This window comes from Podarcis cretensis (assembly GCF_951804945.1).
Source record: "Podarcis cretensis genome assembly, chromosome: 6".
In the NCBI taxonomy this organism is placed as follows: Eukaryota; Metazoa; Chordata; class Lepidosauria; order Squamata; family Lacertidae; genus Podarcis; species Podarcis cretensis.
Window position 1 is genome coordinate 40,746,539 of NC_137175.1, and position 16,660 is coordinate 40,763,198.

Sequence of the window (16,660 nt, forward strand, 5' to 3'; positions counted from 1 at the left end):
AAAGGACTGTTGGATGAGAGTGATTTACGAGAGAGCAGTACAAAGACCACACAGAAACACAAATAAGGCTGTTTTTTTCAACCCACTTGCGGAGCAACTTGGAGCTGAATGAAAAGGAAAATGAGTATTTGACAAGCATTGAGAAGAGGGGACTGGAAACATCATTCTTAATATGAAAGCCGAACAAATATTCGAGGATTGGACTCCTGCCAATCAAGGAGCATGGGTACCCCCCACAAAAATTTATAATTTGGAAAATAATTGGATTATATGATATGTATTGTTATAATTTGGACTAATTGGTTTGATGTGTTTAATTTGGTAATATGAAACTTAATAAAATTTATTAAAAAAAAAACAAGCACCAACCCCAGGACCACCATGACAAGCTGAGGAAGAGAAACTGTAAAAGCCTATTTTACAGTTACTGTGATGCCACATTCGGCTTCCAAATATATTTCAATAAAACCATCCCATGAGGCTTTGTATAAGATAGAATAGTGCACAGACTGCTTGGCCAGGTGCTGTAAAGGAGAAGTTTGAAACTGCTATGTGGTGATAGCTGTATCAACCCAAACTACACTGCACAATCAGTTTGGGAGTAGAAAAGCTAGTGATAATACTTAGTGTCTTTTATTCAACATTTCAATTTATTTGCACACATTCTAAGATAAACAACTTTTCTTCTCTATACATATTTAATCAATTTAAATAAAGATGCACAATTTAGATTCTAAAAGCACTGTAAAAAAAATACCTTCATGAATGTAACAAGTTTAATTCAATACATTTGAAGCACTGCAGTTTTCACTCTAATTGATTTTAATGGGAGAGTTATTTTATTTAACTTTTTCCTACGGAAATTAACGTGTCTCAAAAGTGTTCCTTGCTTTTTTGACTAAGTACACAGAACTTTTGTTTGCCTATGATGATTTTTTTAAAAGAATATTTTCTATTAGGCACATATTACTGTTGTTTACACTTTTGAAAATCCTGTAAGGAAATAAAGGCAGCTTTTAAAATTCTGCATGAGAAAGGCTTGAGGAAGTCAAAAGGTTGGTAAATTTTAATAACTACACTTGCCCCCTCCATTTCATGAGATGAACAAGATTCTAGGAAACAAATGGTAACATTTCACATTTCCTACACAGAACCCATTACATCTTTACAAGGTTTGAAGAAATAGTAAAACACCTTGCCAGTGTAGATACACAATCAGTTCTGCTTGGCTCTGTATTTGATTAAGGCACTTAGAGAGACATTCTTCAAGGGAAGCTGGAACCCAGTTCTATGCAAAGGTAAGAGCAAATGATGAGAGTTGTGTTGGGGCCCAGTACTGCTTCATGCTTCAAGTAGCTGAATCACCTGGATGGCCAGTTCTTAATGAGAATTGCTTTGACTTTTCACACAGTCCTTCCCTCAATTCCAGTTATAAAAATTAGAACTGTTAGGAATTAATGATCAGCAGAAAGGGTGCTGAAGCACAGCTTTACTGCAAAAGGCTACGGCAATTTGGAACCTTTGGGTTGCAATCCAGATTCTGATACTGACATGTCAAATTGAGCAGAGCTAGAGGGAGATTCAGGTTCTCTGTAAAAATAAAATATTTTAAAATTAATACCTATGTTCAAAACATTACAAAGTTTTGTTTTGTTTTCCTGTCAGGAAGGAAAAAAGCAACACACAAATACATCTGCATTCCACTTCATGTTATTCAAATTTTAAAAGTAATGTAAGTAACTTTCACACTGAAGCAGTAGCCATGCTGTTGCTTCTTGAGCAGGAAAATCAATTTCAGAAGTTGCAGAAGCAGAAGTACTGCACAGATTGTTAGCAACTGCAGGATATTAGAAGTAAAGCAGATAAAGTGAATTAGGATTATATAAGCAAAACTGATATAAGGGTAGGAGACACATAGCCTAAGTATAGAAAAAATAGAGATTCCTAATAGACTCCTCTTAGAGAGCTTGCCCTTCTATGCACTGGGGTTGTTTCTGCCTCTTCATCAAATATAACTCTTGCCTTGGTATCAAATCTAAATCCACAAAAGACTTAAAATACATGTAACCTACCTGGGACAGAAATTATTGCACTGGATATTCATAATGAGTAAATAATCACTGAATTAATCCATGGAAACAAATTAACTTAATTAGCTGAATTAGTGCTCACAAACTATGGGAAAACATATGCATGGTATCAAAACAGTAAAATCATGCATACAAAGCTACAACAAAAATGGACAGCCCTGTATAAAAAAATAGAAAGAAAAGCCATGCAAGAGAAATGTGCAGAATAAGTTATTGTTGCAAATTGTTGGTTTAGATTACAGCACTGGCCTAGATTATTCTAGGGGGAAAACCAAAACAAAACATCACTGCCTTTAGAAAGAACTGTTCAACAAATCCATTTTCTTACTGTGTCTGAAAGCAAAAACCACAGACTGCGATACACATTTGTAAAAGAGAGAATAATGTTTTATAACTTTATTTAATAATAGATTTCAAGATTTTCAGGGAAAGAATAGTCATTGTGAAGTCAGCATTGGCATAGACAGCTGATGTAAACTGAGAAGGACCATTTCTGTCACATCAGAACACCAATGCTGGAAATGGGATAAAATACTGACTAGCCATTCTAGAATAATTACTGTGCTTTAGTTAGCTTTTATCTGTGCTAGCAGATTAGTGCAACTGTTCAACAAAAAATGTGCAAGCCCTTTCTGAACACTAAGCACATGTATGCGGAAAGTGTGAGCAAAGTAGAAGTCAAGAAGCGTATGGAAGCTCACTCAGCAACCAAGAAGGCTACAGAGAATCAGGGACAGCTTCTCTTGGGCTGACTCACCCAGTTTTCTTGTAAGATCTGTATTTCCAAAGTCCAGCAACTAGAGCAAGCACAACTACAAGAGCCACGAGACATCCTTGAAGGGAAAAAAGAGAAAGATATACCGTAGTACCAATTAATAAGACAAAGAAGTTGTTTTTCTGTTGAGGAAAAGCAATAGTATCAATAGAAGCCACAAGACAAGTTGTTACCTTGCAATACTCAATGGACATTAAAGCCACTCAGGTGTTACTGGGCAAAGTCTCTAGACAAATACCTTGAGCAGCGAGTCCACTGTACATCTGAAGTTACCCCCTTTTGGGGCAGATGTGCAGTGGTCCTCAGAGATTGATTGCAGCAGAGAGTTCTTCCTGCCCCTAACAGATGTCTGCAGACTTAGTGGCCCTAATGACAATCAAAGAGCAACTCTTCAACCCAAGCAGTGTGTGAAACTGAAACAGAGTCACCAGGTTGCCCCCAAGATTGAGGGGGCCCAGCATGTGTGTGATGTCACACGTATCGCGTGCCATGCATGTGCAGCAGAGGAGACCAAGCACTCTGAAGGAGCTGGCCATTAGCCCTGTGATGTGTCTCTCACACACAGCCACCTCAACACTAGGCCCCCTAGAGTTGGCATGCCTGAGCTCAAGACACCCTTACTCCTGAGGATTTTTGAAAAGCCCCAGTCACACCCAGATGCAAGAACATTAGAAGTCACAGCAAGGGGGAAGTCTGGGCTGAATTTAGAGACAGCTATGTACATTACAGGAGCAAAGATAGTGGAGGAAGCAGAGCTGGCCTCACCAAATAAACAAACAGACAAAGTACCGCATTTTTCGCACCATAGGACCCAGTTTTTCCGTCTTAAAAACTAAGGGGAAAAGTCTGTGCGTCCTATGGAGCGAATGCAGGGGGGGAGGCAAGCAGGAAAAGCCCAAGAGCCACACACAAGCTTCGCACGGCTCTTGCAGGCTTTTCCCCAGGAGGGAGAAGGGACTGACGCGGCCTGTCAGTCCCTTCTCCCTCCTCTAGAAAAGCCTTGCGCAATCTCTCCAGTCGTAGGAGGCTGCGCAAGGCTAAAGAGGAAGCCCAGGCAGCGAGCGCGATCCATCCCGCTCGCTGCCCGGGCTTCCTCTTTAGCCGTGCGCGCCTCTCCAGCCGTGGGAGGCTGCACAAGGCTAAAGAAGCCAACTTTTTAAAAATCTCTCTATCTCTACCTCTTTTTCTTTTTTCGTCCTTTCTCCACCCCCTTATTTTCCTCTGGATCAGTGTTTTTATCTAGATTAACGTTTTAGTTTGGAGGGGGGGAATATTATAAAAAAGGAAACTTTGCAGCTTTTATTTTAGTATACAATAAAAACAGATTAAACAAAACACACGAGAAGGAACTACCATAGAAGAAGAGAAAAGGGAAAGAGGGAGGATACAAAGCCATTTACCAGAGGTAGATCTTAACCCTTGCCTCACCTCGGAGCTTCTCTGGGCAGGAATTCCCTCGGCTTAAGTGGGGTGAGGGAAGAGTGGCAGGTAGGGGGGTACCTACCTAGACAGTGAAGCCACATGTCTCTCCAATGAAAATTGGGAGTGGGCATTGTGTGAAGTGGCTGTGGATCTCCTGCCGCAGAAGTGTAGGACTGTATAGCGTTGGGAGGGCCACCCGAGGGTCATCTAGCCCAGCCCCCTCACAATGTAGGAATCACAGCTAAAGAACGCCAGGCAGATGGTCCCCCAACCGCTGCTTAAAAGCCTCCAGTGGTGGAGACCCCCAACAACTTCCGAGGTCACAGAATTGCAGGGTTGGAAGGGAACCCCAGGAGTCATCTAGTCCAGCCCCGGTGGACAGCGGGCACCATCCATCCCGTTGTGCAAGGCTAAAGATGCTGCTCAAGGCTAAAGAGGAAGCGCGCAGCCTTTCCGTTGCTCTTTGGGGCTGGGGAGGGGGGAATAATATTTTTTTCCTTGATTTCCCCCTCTAAAAACTAGGTGCGTCCTGTAGTCCGGTGCGTCCAATAGAGCAGAAAAATACGGTATATCCGTCTGTACCCTAAGAATATTTGATAAAGAATCATTTTTTCCCTCCAAGTAGGAGTCTTTAACATTTAAACCACAAATTTGGGGAAAAAGTTAGTGAAATGCACAAGGCATTAAAATACAATAGCAGCAATTGTACACTGAAGTAACTAGCTCTGTAATTACTTACCAATAACAATTGCTGTGATGTTTTTAGATTCTAGAATAGAAGAAAATTAAAAGTGTGAGCTAAAATTTGAAGCAATTTAATTCTGACAGATTGTGGCTCTCTCTCTCTCTGCTGTATGTATTAATATTTTATTGAAGGAATTCCAGTTATAAAGAAATAAAGTAATAAAGACAAAAAAAAGAAAGGAAAGGTGAGATAAGGAAAAAATATGAACAAATATGTGTCTAAAGAATCAATATACAAAGTTGCAATGTAATATACTCCCATGCATACTTATATAAATAAGATATGTTGTAATCCTAATAAATATGTGGATATTAATGCTACATCCTGTATAAACTCAGTTCAAATGTTGTCATTTCCCCCCCAAACAAAGTCTATGTCTATAAGCAGTCCATTCATAAGTCACGAGTGTTGTCATATTGTCAATCCATTGATTGAAAGGAATCTTATCTTTATTCTTCTAGTTCATCAGTCTCTTGGCCACCATTCGGGCAAATAGAATCCATTTTCATTGTCCGGTTGTTAATTTCCATATAGGTATATAGTTCAAAAGAATAGGTATGTAGTTCAAAAGAATATTCCTTGCTGAAAGCTTTAGCTTTTTCTGCATGGTCATAGCTATACAGTCCAGCACTTCCTCCCAAAACATAGTGCGTATACAACACTGTACAAACTTATGTTTCAAGTAGGCATTGTCCTTGCCGTATCTCCAGCATAGAGCTTTACCTGTGTCATCTCCAGGAGGCGTCTCTGGATTGTGCGTTGGTCCTATACAAAAGAGGGGGTTGTTATTATTATATTTATTTATATCCCACCTTTTTTCCAGACAGGGAATCAAGACAGCTTACAGAGAAAATGGAAACAGCTTTAAAAAATCATGTTAAAACAATTAAACACCAATATTGTGTGTGTGACCTATTAAAAATACAGATAATTACAATAAAAAGCCTCACCAGTTCATAAAAGTAGTATAGGAAATTTTAAATTAAAGCAAAGAAAACTGTAAAGCTTATAAATTTGCTGTCACTACAACTTTTCAGCTGTACCTGTATTGTCTCCAGGAGGCACTGTCTCTGGATCTGCTCCTATAAAAAAAGAAGGGGTTGCTATTTTTATATTTATTTATATCATGCCTTTTCCCAGACAGGGAGTAAAGGCAGCTTACAGATAAAATGGAAATGGCTAAAAAAGTCATGTAAAAACAATTAAACACTGGGGGGGGGGGGGGTTTGAGAGAGAGAGAAACCGACTTATTAAAATACAGATAATTACAATAAGAAACATCACAGCACCAGCCTAACCAGTTCAGCTTTGGAATTTATTAAAAGCAGTTTAGAAAATTTTAAAATAAAGCAAAGGAAATTGGAAAGCTTTGCCTGGATTTTCTATACAATAAAAGAGATGTCTTTGTACAAAGAAAAACATTCCATAAGTTATACAATTTGTAGAAAGCCAGACAGAGCTAAAGGACTCTCTAGCATCTAAAAAGCCCCACAAAGAACTAAAGTAGAAAGGGAAAAACCCTCAGAGCAGTTACTCCTCAAAAATTCTGAGTGATTTTTCCATTCAAAAATTCAGCATTAAAAAAAGTATTTCAGACACTAGTGGATTTGGAAGTTGACCAAACTGGCCAAGCAGTCAGAAGGTATCTGAGATACCCAAGAAGCATTAGATAATAGGATAATATTTAAGATACAGAGGTGAGAAAGGATGGTGTAGTTCTCTTGCTCTTTTCTTCCTTTTTAGTTCCTTTTATGTTATTTCTTGTAGATTAGTTTCTCTCAATAAAACTTTGTACCAAAACAAAAACAAAAAAATAAGGAGCATATGTCCTATTTATAAAATTTACATCTATTGACACAACAGAACAAATGCTTCCACTTCTCCCTTCCATTTTACCACAAGACAGGTTCTCACTGTTGACTATTTGCAGTATGGTAGCGCTGCAGAGAGCTTGCTGGGGAGATCATGCATTAAAAAGAAAGGGACTCAAAAATAACTTAAGCAAGGTTTTAATTACAAAAAAAAAACAAAAACTCCTTATACACTAAATACATTAACAACAAACCAGACCCAACCACCAACCCAACCCCCAGGGTGATGGGAGAGCTAGGTGCTGCTCCTTATATACTACAACCAAATGCTGACACACCTTAATCAGTACAACTCAGCAGCACCTGCTATGTTTCACAGCTGTAAAGCTGGGTCTCGTTATTTTGCTCTGGCCCTTGCTCTGGCCCCTTAAAGACATACACATTGGGTGGAACAATGATGAACCTTTACATTTAAAGAAACCATTCAACACTCACAATTTCTGTACATTAGCTTTCCCACTGACATTTTCTCATTTCAGTTTCCCCTGCTATCCTTTTTTATTAAGCGTTTTCAACATAAAATACAATAAAAGCTGAACTAATCTAAAGAAGATAAATAGGAGAGAAGCAAAAATAACCAAAATAAGAAGATAATAAATAATAATAAAGAAAAGTAGCAGAAGAAAACAAATACCAGGTCCTCTATCACAATTATACCTTAACCTTTATTCCACACACAGAAGTGAACCCTCCCAGCTCTCACGTGGGTGGGACTTTCTTCCTCTTCCCGTAGCCTCCCACCCTGGGAGATCCTCTCCTCTGCCCCTTAAGCAGGGCCCTTCATCTTCCATCCATCACCTTCCTGTGTGTATCTTCATCAATCCAAGATAGGAAACTTCAAAAAGCATATAGAGAAACTTGGCAGAGAAAACAAGAATTAAAGATAATAGAAAAGCGAGCGAAGAAGAGAAATAAAGAAAAAGATAGTCTTCCAATTGCTTTCATTTGATTCTGATTCCTTTCTCACACAGACAGAATTCAGTTTTGTTTTCGCAGCAAACACAACATGCACAAGATGGAGATTTACAGGCAGTATAAACTGAAGGTTCAGTGTTTATCTTATCAGTTGTATTCTTTCGAAGTCAAGTAATTCCTTTAAGCTAGCTAGCTTGCATTTATTTATTTATTTATTTTCTAGCCTGTTAACCAGTGCTTTTTGGGTCCCCAGCAACCCACCAGCTCTCTGGGTGCTAATTAGCTGGCAGATCATGCTATCTTTGAACTTTAACCACCTAGTTTGCCTTAACCTAAATGCAAACTCAGATGGTTGAGTGCCTCTTGAACTGCAGCCAGAATATCGACTGTGAAACAAGTGGATATTTGCATGCTTGGTAAAAGAAAACATAAAGAGGCAACCCCTTCAAAACATAGACTAATGAAGAAAGAGCAGGCCAAACAGCGGTTGAACATAGTGACAGCTCGAAAAGAAAAACAGAACATGGGACGGGACAAGGGAAATGGAATGCACTGACTGGGGGAAATAGCTTGCTAAATTCTGAATAGGCACAGTTCAGAAGGAAGGCCACACACCACAACATTCTGTTGCAGGTTCTTCTTATGGCGTGTAATTCCAATATCTCAAAACTACTGCACTACCATGTACTCAAGTCTCCTCACGATATTCTTCTAATAAAATTAATCCTCTCTCTGTTGACTTATCTCTGTAAATATTGACAAGAGTCCATTTCCTCCACTCTGGTTCTATCCATAAACTCAATTCTTGCTCACTCCCCACTTCTTAAAATGCATCCACCAATAACAGTGAAAAGCAAATGTTTACCATTTCCAGGGCCTGGGTTGTCATCTCCTCCAGCTCCTCCTCCAGGCGTTCCCGCTGTGGAGGATAAAAATGAATTTTTTTAAAAAAATAAACTATTTTGGAGGATAAATCTTTCTAAAGATAGTTTTCTATTTAAGTAACATTATAGTCCAAAGGCTATTCATAAGGAAATAAGGATTTGTTTTTAATTATGTAGCATGAGGCTTTATATGCAATGTTTAAATTTTTTGGTAAATGAATCCCATTAATCCATTCATTTAAATCAAATCCACCCTGCTTTTTATTAACTCATCTGTGCTAGAAGTTGTTTTTGGGGACCTCCATCTGGATGGATGGTGGCAACATTGGTGGTAGAAAACAGAGGGGGCAAAGAAATAAGTATGTTCTGCAACACAAGTGCAACACAATAGCTCTGACATTTATTTATTGAATTTATACCCTATGCTTCCTTCCAAGGAACCCAATTAGGTGTAGTAAGATAGGTAAAGGTAAAGGTACCCCTGCCCGTACGGGCCAGTCTTGACAGACTCTGGGGTTGTGCGCCCATCTCACTTAAGAGGCCAGGGGCCAGCGCTGTCCGGAGACACTTCCGGGTCACATGGCCAGCGTGACATCGCTGCTCTGGCGAGCCAGAGCCGCACACGGAAACGCCGTTTACCTTCCCGCTGGTAAGCGGTCCCTATTTATCTACTTGCACCCGGAGGTGCTTTCGAACTGCTAGGTTGGCAGGCGCTGAGACCGAGCAGCGGGAGCGCACCCCGCCGCAGGGATTCGAACCGCCGACCTTTCGATCAGCAAGCCCTAGGCGCTGAGGCTTTAACCCACAGCGCCACCTGCGTCCCTCAGGTGTAGTAAGATACTTACCCTTAACGCATTTTGGAAAAAGAGGAATCCATGCATGGTCAGGCCCGCATGTACAAGTGCTACTCCCCACCATAACATATCCTGGATTACATTCAAAATCTGCACGATCTCCATATGTGTAAAAACGCTGAGGCTTTGTTGTCACTCTTCCATTTTCTATTTCAGGATCACGGCAACGGACCACTGAAAAGAGAAGAGCAATATTTAGAAATCTACCTGTTAATTAAACCATGGCTGATTAAACTCTGCTCAAGGACTTAACTATGGTTTATCTACTGCAAATAAACTACAGTCTGATGTTATTAGCATATAAACTTCAGTTTGTTGCAATTGTAGATTGGCATTAGAGGTGCGGCCAGCACCTTTTTATTTAACTGTGGCTTGTTTGTCCATCCCACCTCAGACACTCACCAAGTTGCAAAGGCAAGAAAGAAAAAACTAAGCAAACTTCTGAAAAACAAGCAAAGGTTTGCTTATTTGTCTGTGGGGAGCCATGTCATCAGCTGGTGTTGGTCCACTGTGCTTCATTAAGTCCAGGGTCAACGTAGCCATCTACCAGGAGATTTTGGAGCACTTCATGCTTCCTTCCACAGACAATGGGGATGCTGATTTCATTTTCCAGCAGGACTTTGTCACCTGCCCACACTGCCAAAAGTACCAAAACCTGGTTCAGTGCCCATGGGATAACTGTGCTTGATTGGCTAGCAAGCCCGCCTGACTTGAACCCCATAGAGAATCTATGGGGCATTGCCAAGAGACAGATGAGAGACACGAGACCGAGCAATGCAGAAGAGCTGAAGGCTGCTATTGAAGCTTCCTGGTCATCCATAACACCTCAGCAGTGCCACAGGCTGATAGCATCCATGCCACGCCGCATTGAGGCAGTAATTGATGCAAAAGGGGCCCAAACCAAGTACTGAGTACATGTGCACGGTTCTACTTCTGAGAGGTCCAATATTGCTCTATTTGCAGTCCTTGTTTTGCTGATTTCATTTAATATTCTAATTTTCTGAGATTGTTAATTTGGGGTTTTCATCAGCTGTACACCATAAACATCACAATTATAACAAATAAAGGCTTGACATTTCTCGCTTTGCATGTCATGAATCTGTCTCATATATTAGTTTCACCTTTTAAGTTGAATTACTGAAATAAATGAACTTTTCCACAATATTCTAATTTTCAGAGTTTCACCTGTATTTATTCTACAAGCCTGTAAACCACTTCAGAGATAGGAACTATCAAAGTGATGTACAAGGAGATAAAATCAGATAAGATACAAAAGACTAACCTCTAGAAACATTAACATCATTCCAGCAAGTATAAAATTAAAATAGGCTGAGTCACACTTCAGGGAAAGCTTTCTGGAAATTGCTAAGAACTATTTAAAACCCTATACAATTTTTGGATCAGGTTTCCCAATGCCTCAGATTTTGATGTTAAATGGTGTAGATCTACTTAGTACATTCAGAACCTGCCTTCCTAGATCTGCTTAGTTATGAAAGATGACTGCATCATCTGCCCTCAGTCCGTCTGCTGAAGTTATTTCACTAAAGTCTTCGTGACCCACTGAATATTTTTCTTAAACGACCACCACATCTATGCAGGCTATTCCTAATAAGGCTGATATATGACATATAGTATTATGCCAGTATACTATGGGTAAAGTTAGGTCATTATATACTGATTACTTCATCTGAATGCAAGATTTGTTTAGTATAGATACTGCACAAAGAGCCCTTGGAATGTAGAAAGCCAAACCAAGTCCAAATGAAATTAATCAAATAAATTGCTCAGAACTAAATCTAATTTCCTTTGTTCTCAGTGGGACACAATAGTGGTTATTTTGGTTGGATTAGAGGCCAGGGATGTCCAACCAGTAGATCGTGATTTACTGGTAGATCGCCAGCTGATCCTGGTAGATCATGGGAAAAGTTATGGGGGGAAAGCTACAAAAAACTATGTGCAATCCTCCCCAAAAAAGCTCAGCAACTCTGGGCACTTCCCTCCTAAAAAAAGCTCAACAATTCTGGGCAATCCACCCACCCCACGCACGCTCCTCCTCCCTTCAATGAGAATGGGTAGATCACTGCCAGTGTTTTTATACTGGGAGTAGATCACAGTCTCTTGGGAGTTGGATATGCCTGGATAAACTCTCAAACTGACTCAGATTAAAACAAGCAACTCATTGAGGGGGCAATACTATTGCATCTCTTACACTGAAACATTTGCAATCCCACTGAATACCTCACAGGTTGAACAGCAGGAATACAGTGCTTAGCAGACTGCAAAGTTAGCTCCTTCTAACAAGAATTCCATTCACCAGCCATTGCACACAAATTACATTAACATAGTACATCAAAGATACTAAACAGATACTAAACATAATCTCCATCACCTTTACATTTAGGCGGAGATGGGTGCCACTCTCCACGGGTACCATCTGCAGAAGTTGAACATGTACTAATTGGGCTTCCAATAAGGGAGAAACCTTCTCTACAAGTGTATGTCACTGATGAGCCATAATAAAACTCTTCAAAAGGTCGACCACTGTGTGAGCCAAAGGGAATGTTTTCAGGGGGGTAACATCGGATTTCTGGGAATCAAAAGAAACATTAACAGTTCAGCAGGACTACAATTGCAAAAGCATCGCTGTTAGGAGTGTATTTGGACTAAAGTTATTTTCACTTAAATGATGTTCCACTTTATGAAGTAATCTTTTGATAATTCAGGGCCTGATCATCCATTTTAACTTTCACCCAAACACTGAACCAAAGTGGACTGCTGTGTAGGTATTGCAACCTCCTCAAAAGCAAACTGGATCTTCTGTGAAGCAAGCTGGACTTAAAACTTCACAGAGGGAGCTGTCAAAGCCCCAGTGCCGCCTTCAGAGCAATGAATGCTCGGCGGGGGTGGGCGTGGGTTTGAGTATATTGAGCATGATCAGAAAGCATCCTGAACTCTGAATATTGGTTGAGGACACTCACACTTCTGCAATAAATAGAGTCACACAATAGCACATTGAGTTTATATTAAATTAAATTCAAATTAACAATTCATCTTACGATGGCAAAATGGAGGTCCCGTATGCCACTCCAATTTGTCGCCTACAAGCACACATCGAAGAGTCTTTTCACCTATCAATCTGTACCTAAAGGGAAAGAGAAATCTTTTATTTTAGTGAATCGGGCATTAAAAAGTATGTGAATAGAGCATATTTTTAAATACAGTATACTTGGTTTATTTAGATTATTTATATCCCATCCTACAGAGTCACCACTCTGCTAGCTGACAGAAACGGAAAAAATAAAACCAACCACCACCAGTTCAAAAGCAGTTAGAAACAACACAGCAGCAAAAATATAATAAAAGTGGGATTGAAGCCAGTTCAAACAACACTGAATGACACCTCGTAAAGCGGTCTTCACTTGCTGCTAAAACAATGTGAAAATGAGACCAGGGGAAACTTCCTGGGAAGAGGATTCTATAGGTGGGGCAGCGCAACTGAAAAAGCCCTTTCTCTGGGTGCTGTCAGTCTAGGTTGAGACAAGCTAGCAATTTAATTTAATTCCAGATACAGTGGTACCTCAGGTTACAAACTTAATTCATTCTGGAGGTCCGTTCTGAACCCAAAACCATTCTTAACCATTTTGCTAATGGGGTCTCCCGCTGCCGCCGGCGCACAATTTTTGTTCTCATCCTGAGGCAAAGTTTATAACCCGAGGTACTACTTGTGGGTTAGTGGAGTTTGTAACCCGAAGCGTTTGTAACCCGAGGTACCACTGTACAGGAATTATCTCTTTGTTAAAGAGTGCCCAGAAAAAGTGATACCAACATAAAAACGCCAGTAGCTTGGACATAGTGCCTTTGTAAGCAGCAACCTAGACTTTCAAATTTCATCATAGTGGACTTCCTCAATTCAAGGCGAAGTACTTGAAATACAATTCAGGTATCTAATCCAGGACTGACAATCAGCTATGATGGGGAGTAGTGTGTCACCTCAAAAACAAAGGGGAGCAGTAAAGGCAGGAAATCATGATCTTCCCAACAGACCTTATTTCATTAAAAATGTCATAACACCCCACTTGAGTTTATAATGATTTAGAAAATTGTTTTGCCAAAGCGATTGTAGATAAAATCCATGATTATCACACCATATCATAGGGGGAAGAGCTGTGGTTGAGAAAGTATGGAACACATGAACTCTGCAAAATATTATTATGTTTATTTTGCTGGAGAGATGGGGAAGTGTGGTCTAATATCATTATTCTGTCATATTTATTTTATTTTTAGAGAAATGCACAGAGAACCGTGGACTTGCTTGAAGCAGCAGCACACTTAATTAAGGGCTGCAAGGAGTAAAAGGAGCCAGGGAAAGGACTGGGGATTTCATCAGTGACTGGAAACACATCCAGATGCCAGCATTGAAAGACAGTTCTACACACTGAGAAATAACCAAATGAAAGACCTGAATACAAGTTTCTCAGAAGCCAGAGCTTGCCACTGTTCAGTTACTAAACCAACCAGAAATGGTAGACCTGTTCTCTGGTGCTGCTAAGTTGTTTATTAATTTATTTGGAGTATTTACTCCCCACCTCACCCTTTCCCTGGACACCCATGATTATAATTATAACACAGACTAAACAAGAATGTCAAAAATCTAGCCTAATATTTTAACAATATGTATCTGTCACGAGCCCCTCCCAGGAGTTCTAAACAAAGCCAAGTAGGTACAAAAGGCAACCTACAACTCACCCCTCATTACAGCCTAGAGTTATTTCATCACCTAGCCGCATATCGCTTGATTTTACTATTCTGCCATTCTCTAAATTTATAGTAGGACATCGACTTCCTAACAGGAAAATCAAAACAAGCATTAGCACATGTAGCCTTGATTTCTTTAAAAAGAAAATAAAAAGGGTACACTACAAACACCAAGGCCACTTCCAGGTGACCTGTTTGTTTGGGGAGAGGTTATACGGCATTGTGTCCCAAAAAATTATCTTAGTATCTCCAGTGCAATTCCCCATCACATTCTTTACTGCAAAATGTCCAGATTTTTTTATTTTAAAAAAATCAGATTTGATGCGCAAGAGAACCAAATACACTTCAACTGTGCTACCTGAATTTGTTGGTATTTAATTGACTCCCTCCTGCAATATAGACACAGTCTGAAAGTGTTCTTGGAAATACTAGATTCACTAAAGGATAATTCAATATCCAGTTTTACTGGTGGTTCACAATAATGTCATTTTTAGGGATGGATGCAGAAGTTAGTGTTCTTTCTTTTCTCCTTCATGAGTTGAAAGCAGTTGAGAGACCATTTCTTGCTTCATGTACACTTATCTCTTTGTTACCTCTGGCATTTAGATGTCCAAAGTTTTTGGACTGCTACTGCTGACACTATCCAGTATCAAAAAGACGACAGCTGAGATAATGAAAAACTCTATTTTGTTTACTACAATGTTGTAATATTTCCTCCAAACATGCTATTGCTCTCTTCTTGTTTCTTAAAAGCACCGTGTGTCTACAGACCCAAGGGAATTCACCACTTGAGTCCATCATTAGGAGGACTGATGTTCAGAATATTACATCTCCTCAATTTAAGTCTCCAATGTTCTATAAAAGAAAAGCCTCCTTTATTATTATTAGTCTCTGGGTCTCTTCCAGTCCTCAAACAAGTTATCTGATCTAAGATGGAAGTTCAACAGTTTTAGATATTCAGCTAATTAAGTGAAACTTACCTTGACAAAACCTAGGATTTTCTATTGACAATTTTGAAGTGTCAAGACATGTAAGAAAAAGAGTGTCTCCAGGAATAGACTCATAACCTGCAATGCAACGGTAGGGCAAAACAGTCCCAGCAGGATGATTGTCTTTCGGATCCCCGCTCCTTAGGGTAGCATTGGCTACATGTGGATGGGTGCAATCACTTGGAAATAAAAATTCAGAGGAAGTTCTGAAGCTATAGGAGAGAAGGCAAGGTTCATTTGAGTGTAGTAGATAATTCGTAAATCTCTATGACATTTTCCTCTACTGGGATCTATAGGACCATGTTCCAATAGACTCTGGGAGTTCATTTGCAGAGCACAGCTGGAACAAGATGGGCAGCAGTAAGACTTATAGAGTAATCATAACTATGTCTCTTCAGATGTAAGCTGAATTTTAAGGGGCTTGTTCACAGATAATTGAGGCTCAGATGGGAGCCTTATCTACCACCTGCTACACACATGGAAAATAAGTGGTTGCCTTTTCATCTAAACAAACTTGTGAGAACCGCATGGGTGGCACACCTGCTACCCCCATCTAATGACTAACAGGAGACAGAGGGAGAAAGATACAAACAACACCAGCAACTGAAGGATTGTCTCCTTCCCCATGATGGAGCCATTACTTTGAGAAAGAATCTGTGTGGGAGAAACTATGGTTAAAGGTCTTATGAAGCGCAATAGAAAGAGGATGCTTAGCCTTGGAAGATGGAAGAGGAGACGTTTAGGCTGTTTCCAAATATCTGAAGTGCTGTCACAGCCGAAGGCGGAGCAGAATATGAACGAACACGTGGGAAGGGGAAGAGAGCAAACTTCAGGTAAACACAGACAGGCTCCTAGTTCCCTCCTGCCCTGGACGCGGGAACTGCCTTCGCCATCGCCGAGAAAGCCTTGCTTCGCCCTCGGTCATGATCCGTCACTGGAGGGAGGCGGGGCGCCTCCCATTTGAGAGAAGAACCGAAGCCCCCCCCCCCGCCTCACCTTGACCTCTGGACAGCGAGGAAAACAGCGGCAGCAGCAGCAGCGCTAATGGAAACCGCCCCCCGCCAGGGAAGCCAGGAAGAGGCGCCATCGCACGACAGAGAGAGCCCGGAGTCAGAGAAAGAGAAAGCGCCGCCGCAGCTCCCTCCGCAGCTGAAAAGCAAAGCGACGGAGCGGGCCCAGGAAACGACTCGACGGGAAGGGAGAGGCGGCGGCGCGCTTTTCCGGCCAAGGGGCGTGAGCAGCAGCGTCGCCTCAGAGGCTCCGCCGAGAGGAAGGCGGGGGGGGGGAGCCACATGTGGAACCCCCTCCGCCGTTATCGGTTCCCGATATTAGCTAACGCCCCAAGGCTGCCGCGCGCGTG

The 16,660-nt window shown here is 40.8% G+C and overlaps 1 protein-coding gene and 1 long non-coding RNA gene across 3 annotated transcripts in view; one reads left to right on the forward strand and one right to left on the reverse strand.

Moving 5' to 3' along the window:
- The window catches only part of LOC307218041, a 355,464-nt gene that overhangs the window by 242,536 nt on the left and 96,268 nt on the right, over positions 1-16,660 (forward strand). The window lies entirely within an intron of this gene.
- Positions 763-16,626, reverse strand: LOC307217893 (membrane cofactor protein-like). Its single transcript, XM_079979932.1, has 12 exons — positions 16,297-16,626; positions 15,292-15,512; positions 14,303-14,399; positions 12,613-12,698; positions 11,946-12,143; positions 9,548-9,730; positions 8,684-8,737; positions 6,076-6,114; positions 5,756-5,797; positions 5,027-5,056; positions 2,848-2,923; positions 763-1,590 (listed from the first exon to the last, which is right to left on the reverse strand). The coding sequence occupies exons 3-12, from the start codon at positions 14,341-14,343 to the stop codon at positions 1,503-1,505; spliced, it is 837 nt and encodes a 278-aa protein (XP_079836058.1). The 5' UTR covers positions 14,344-14,399; positions 15,292-15,512; positions 16,297-16,626; the 3' UTR covers positions 763-1,502.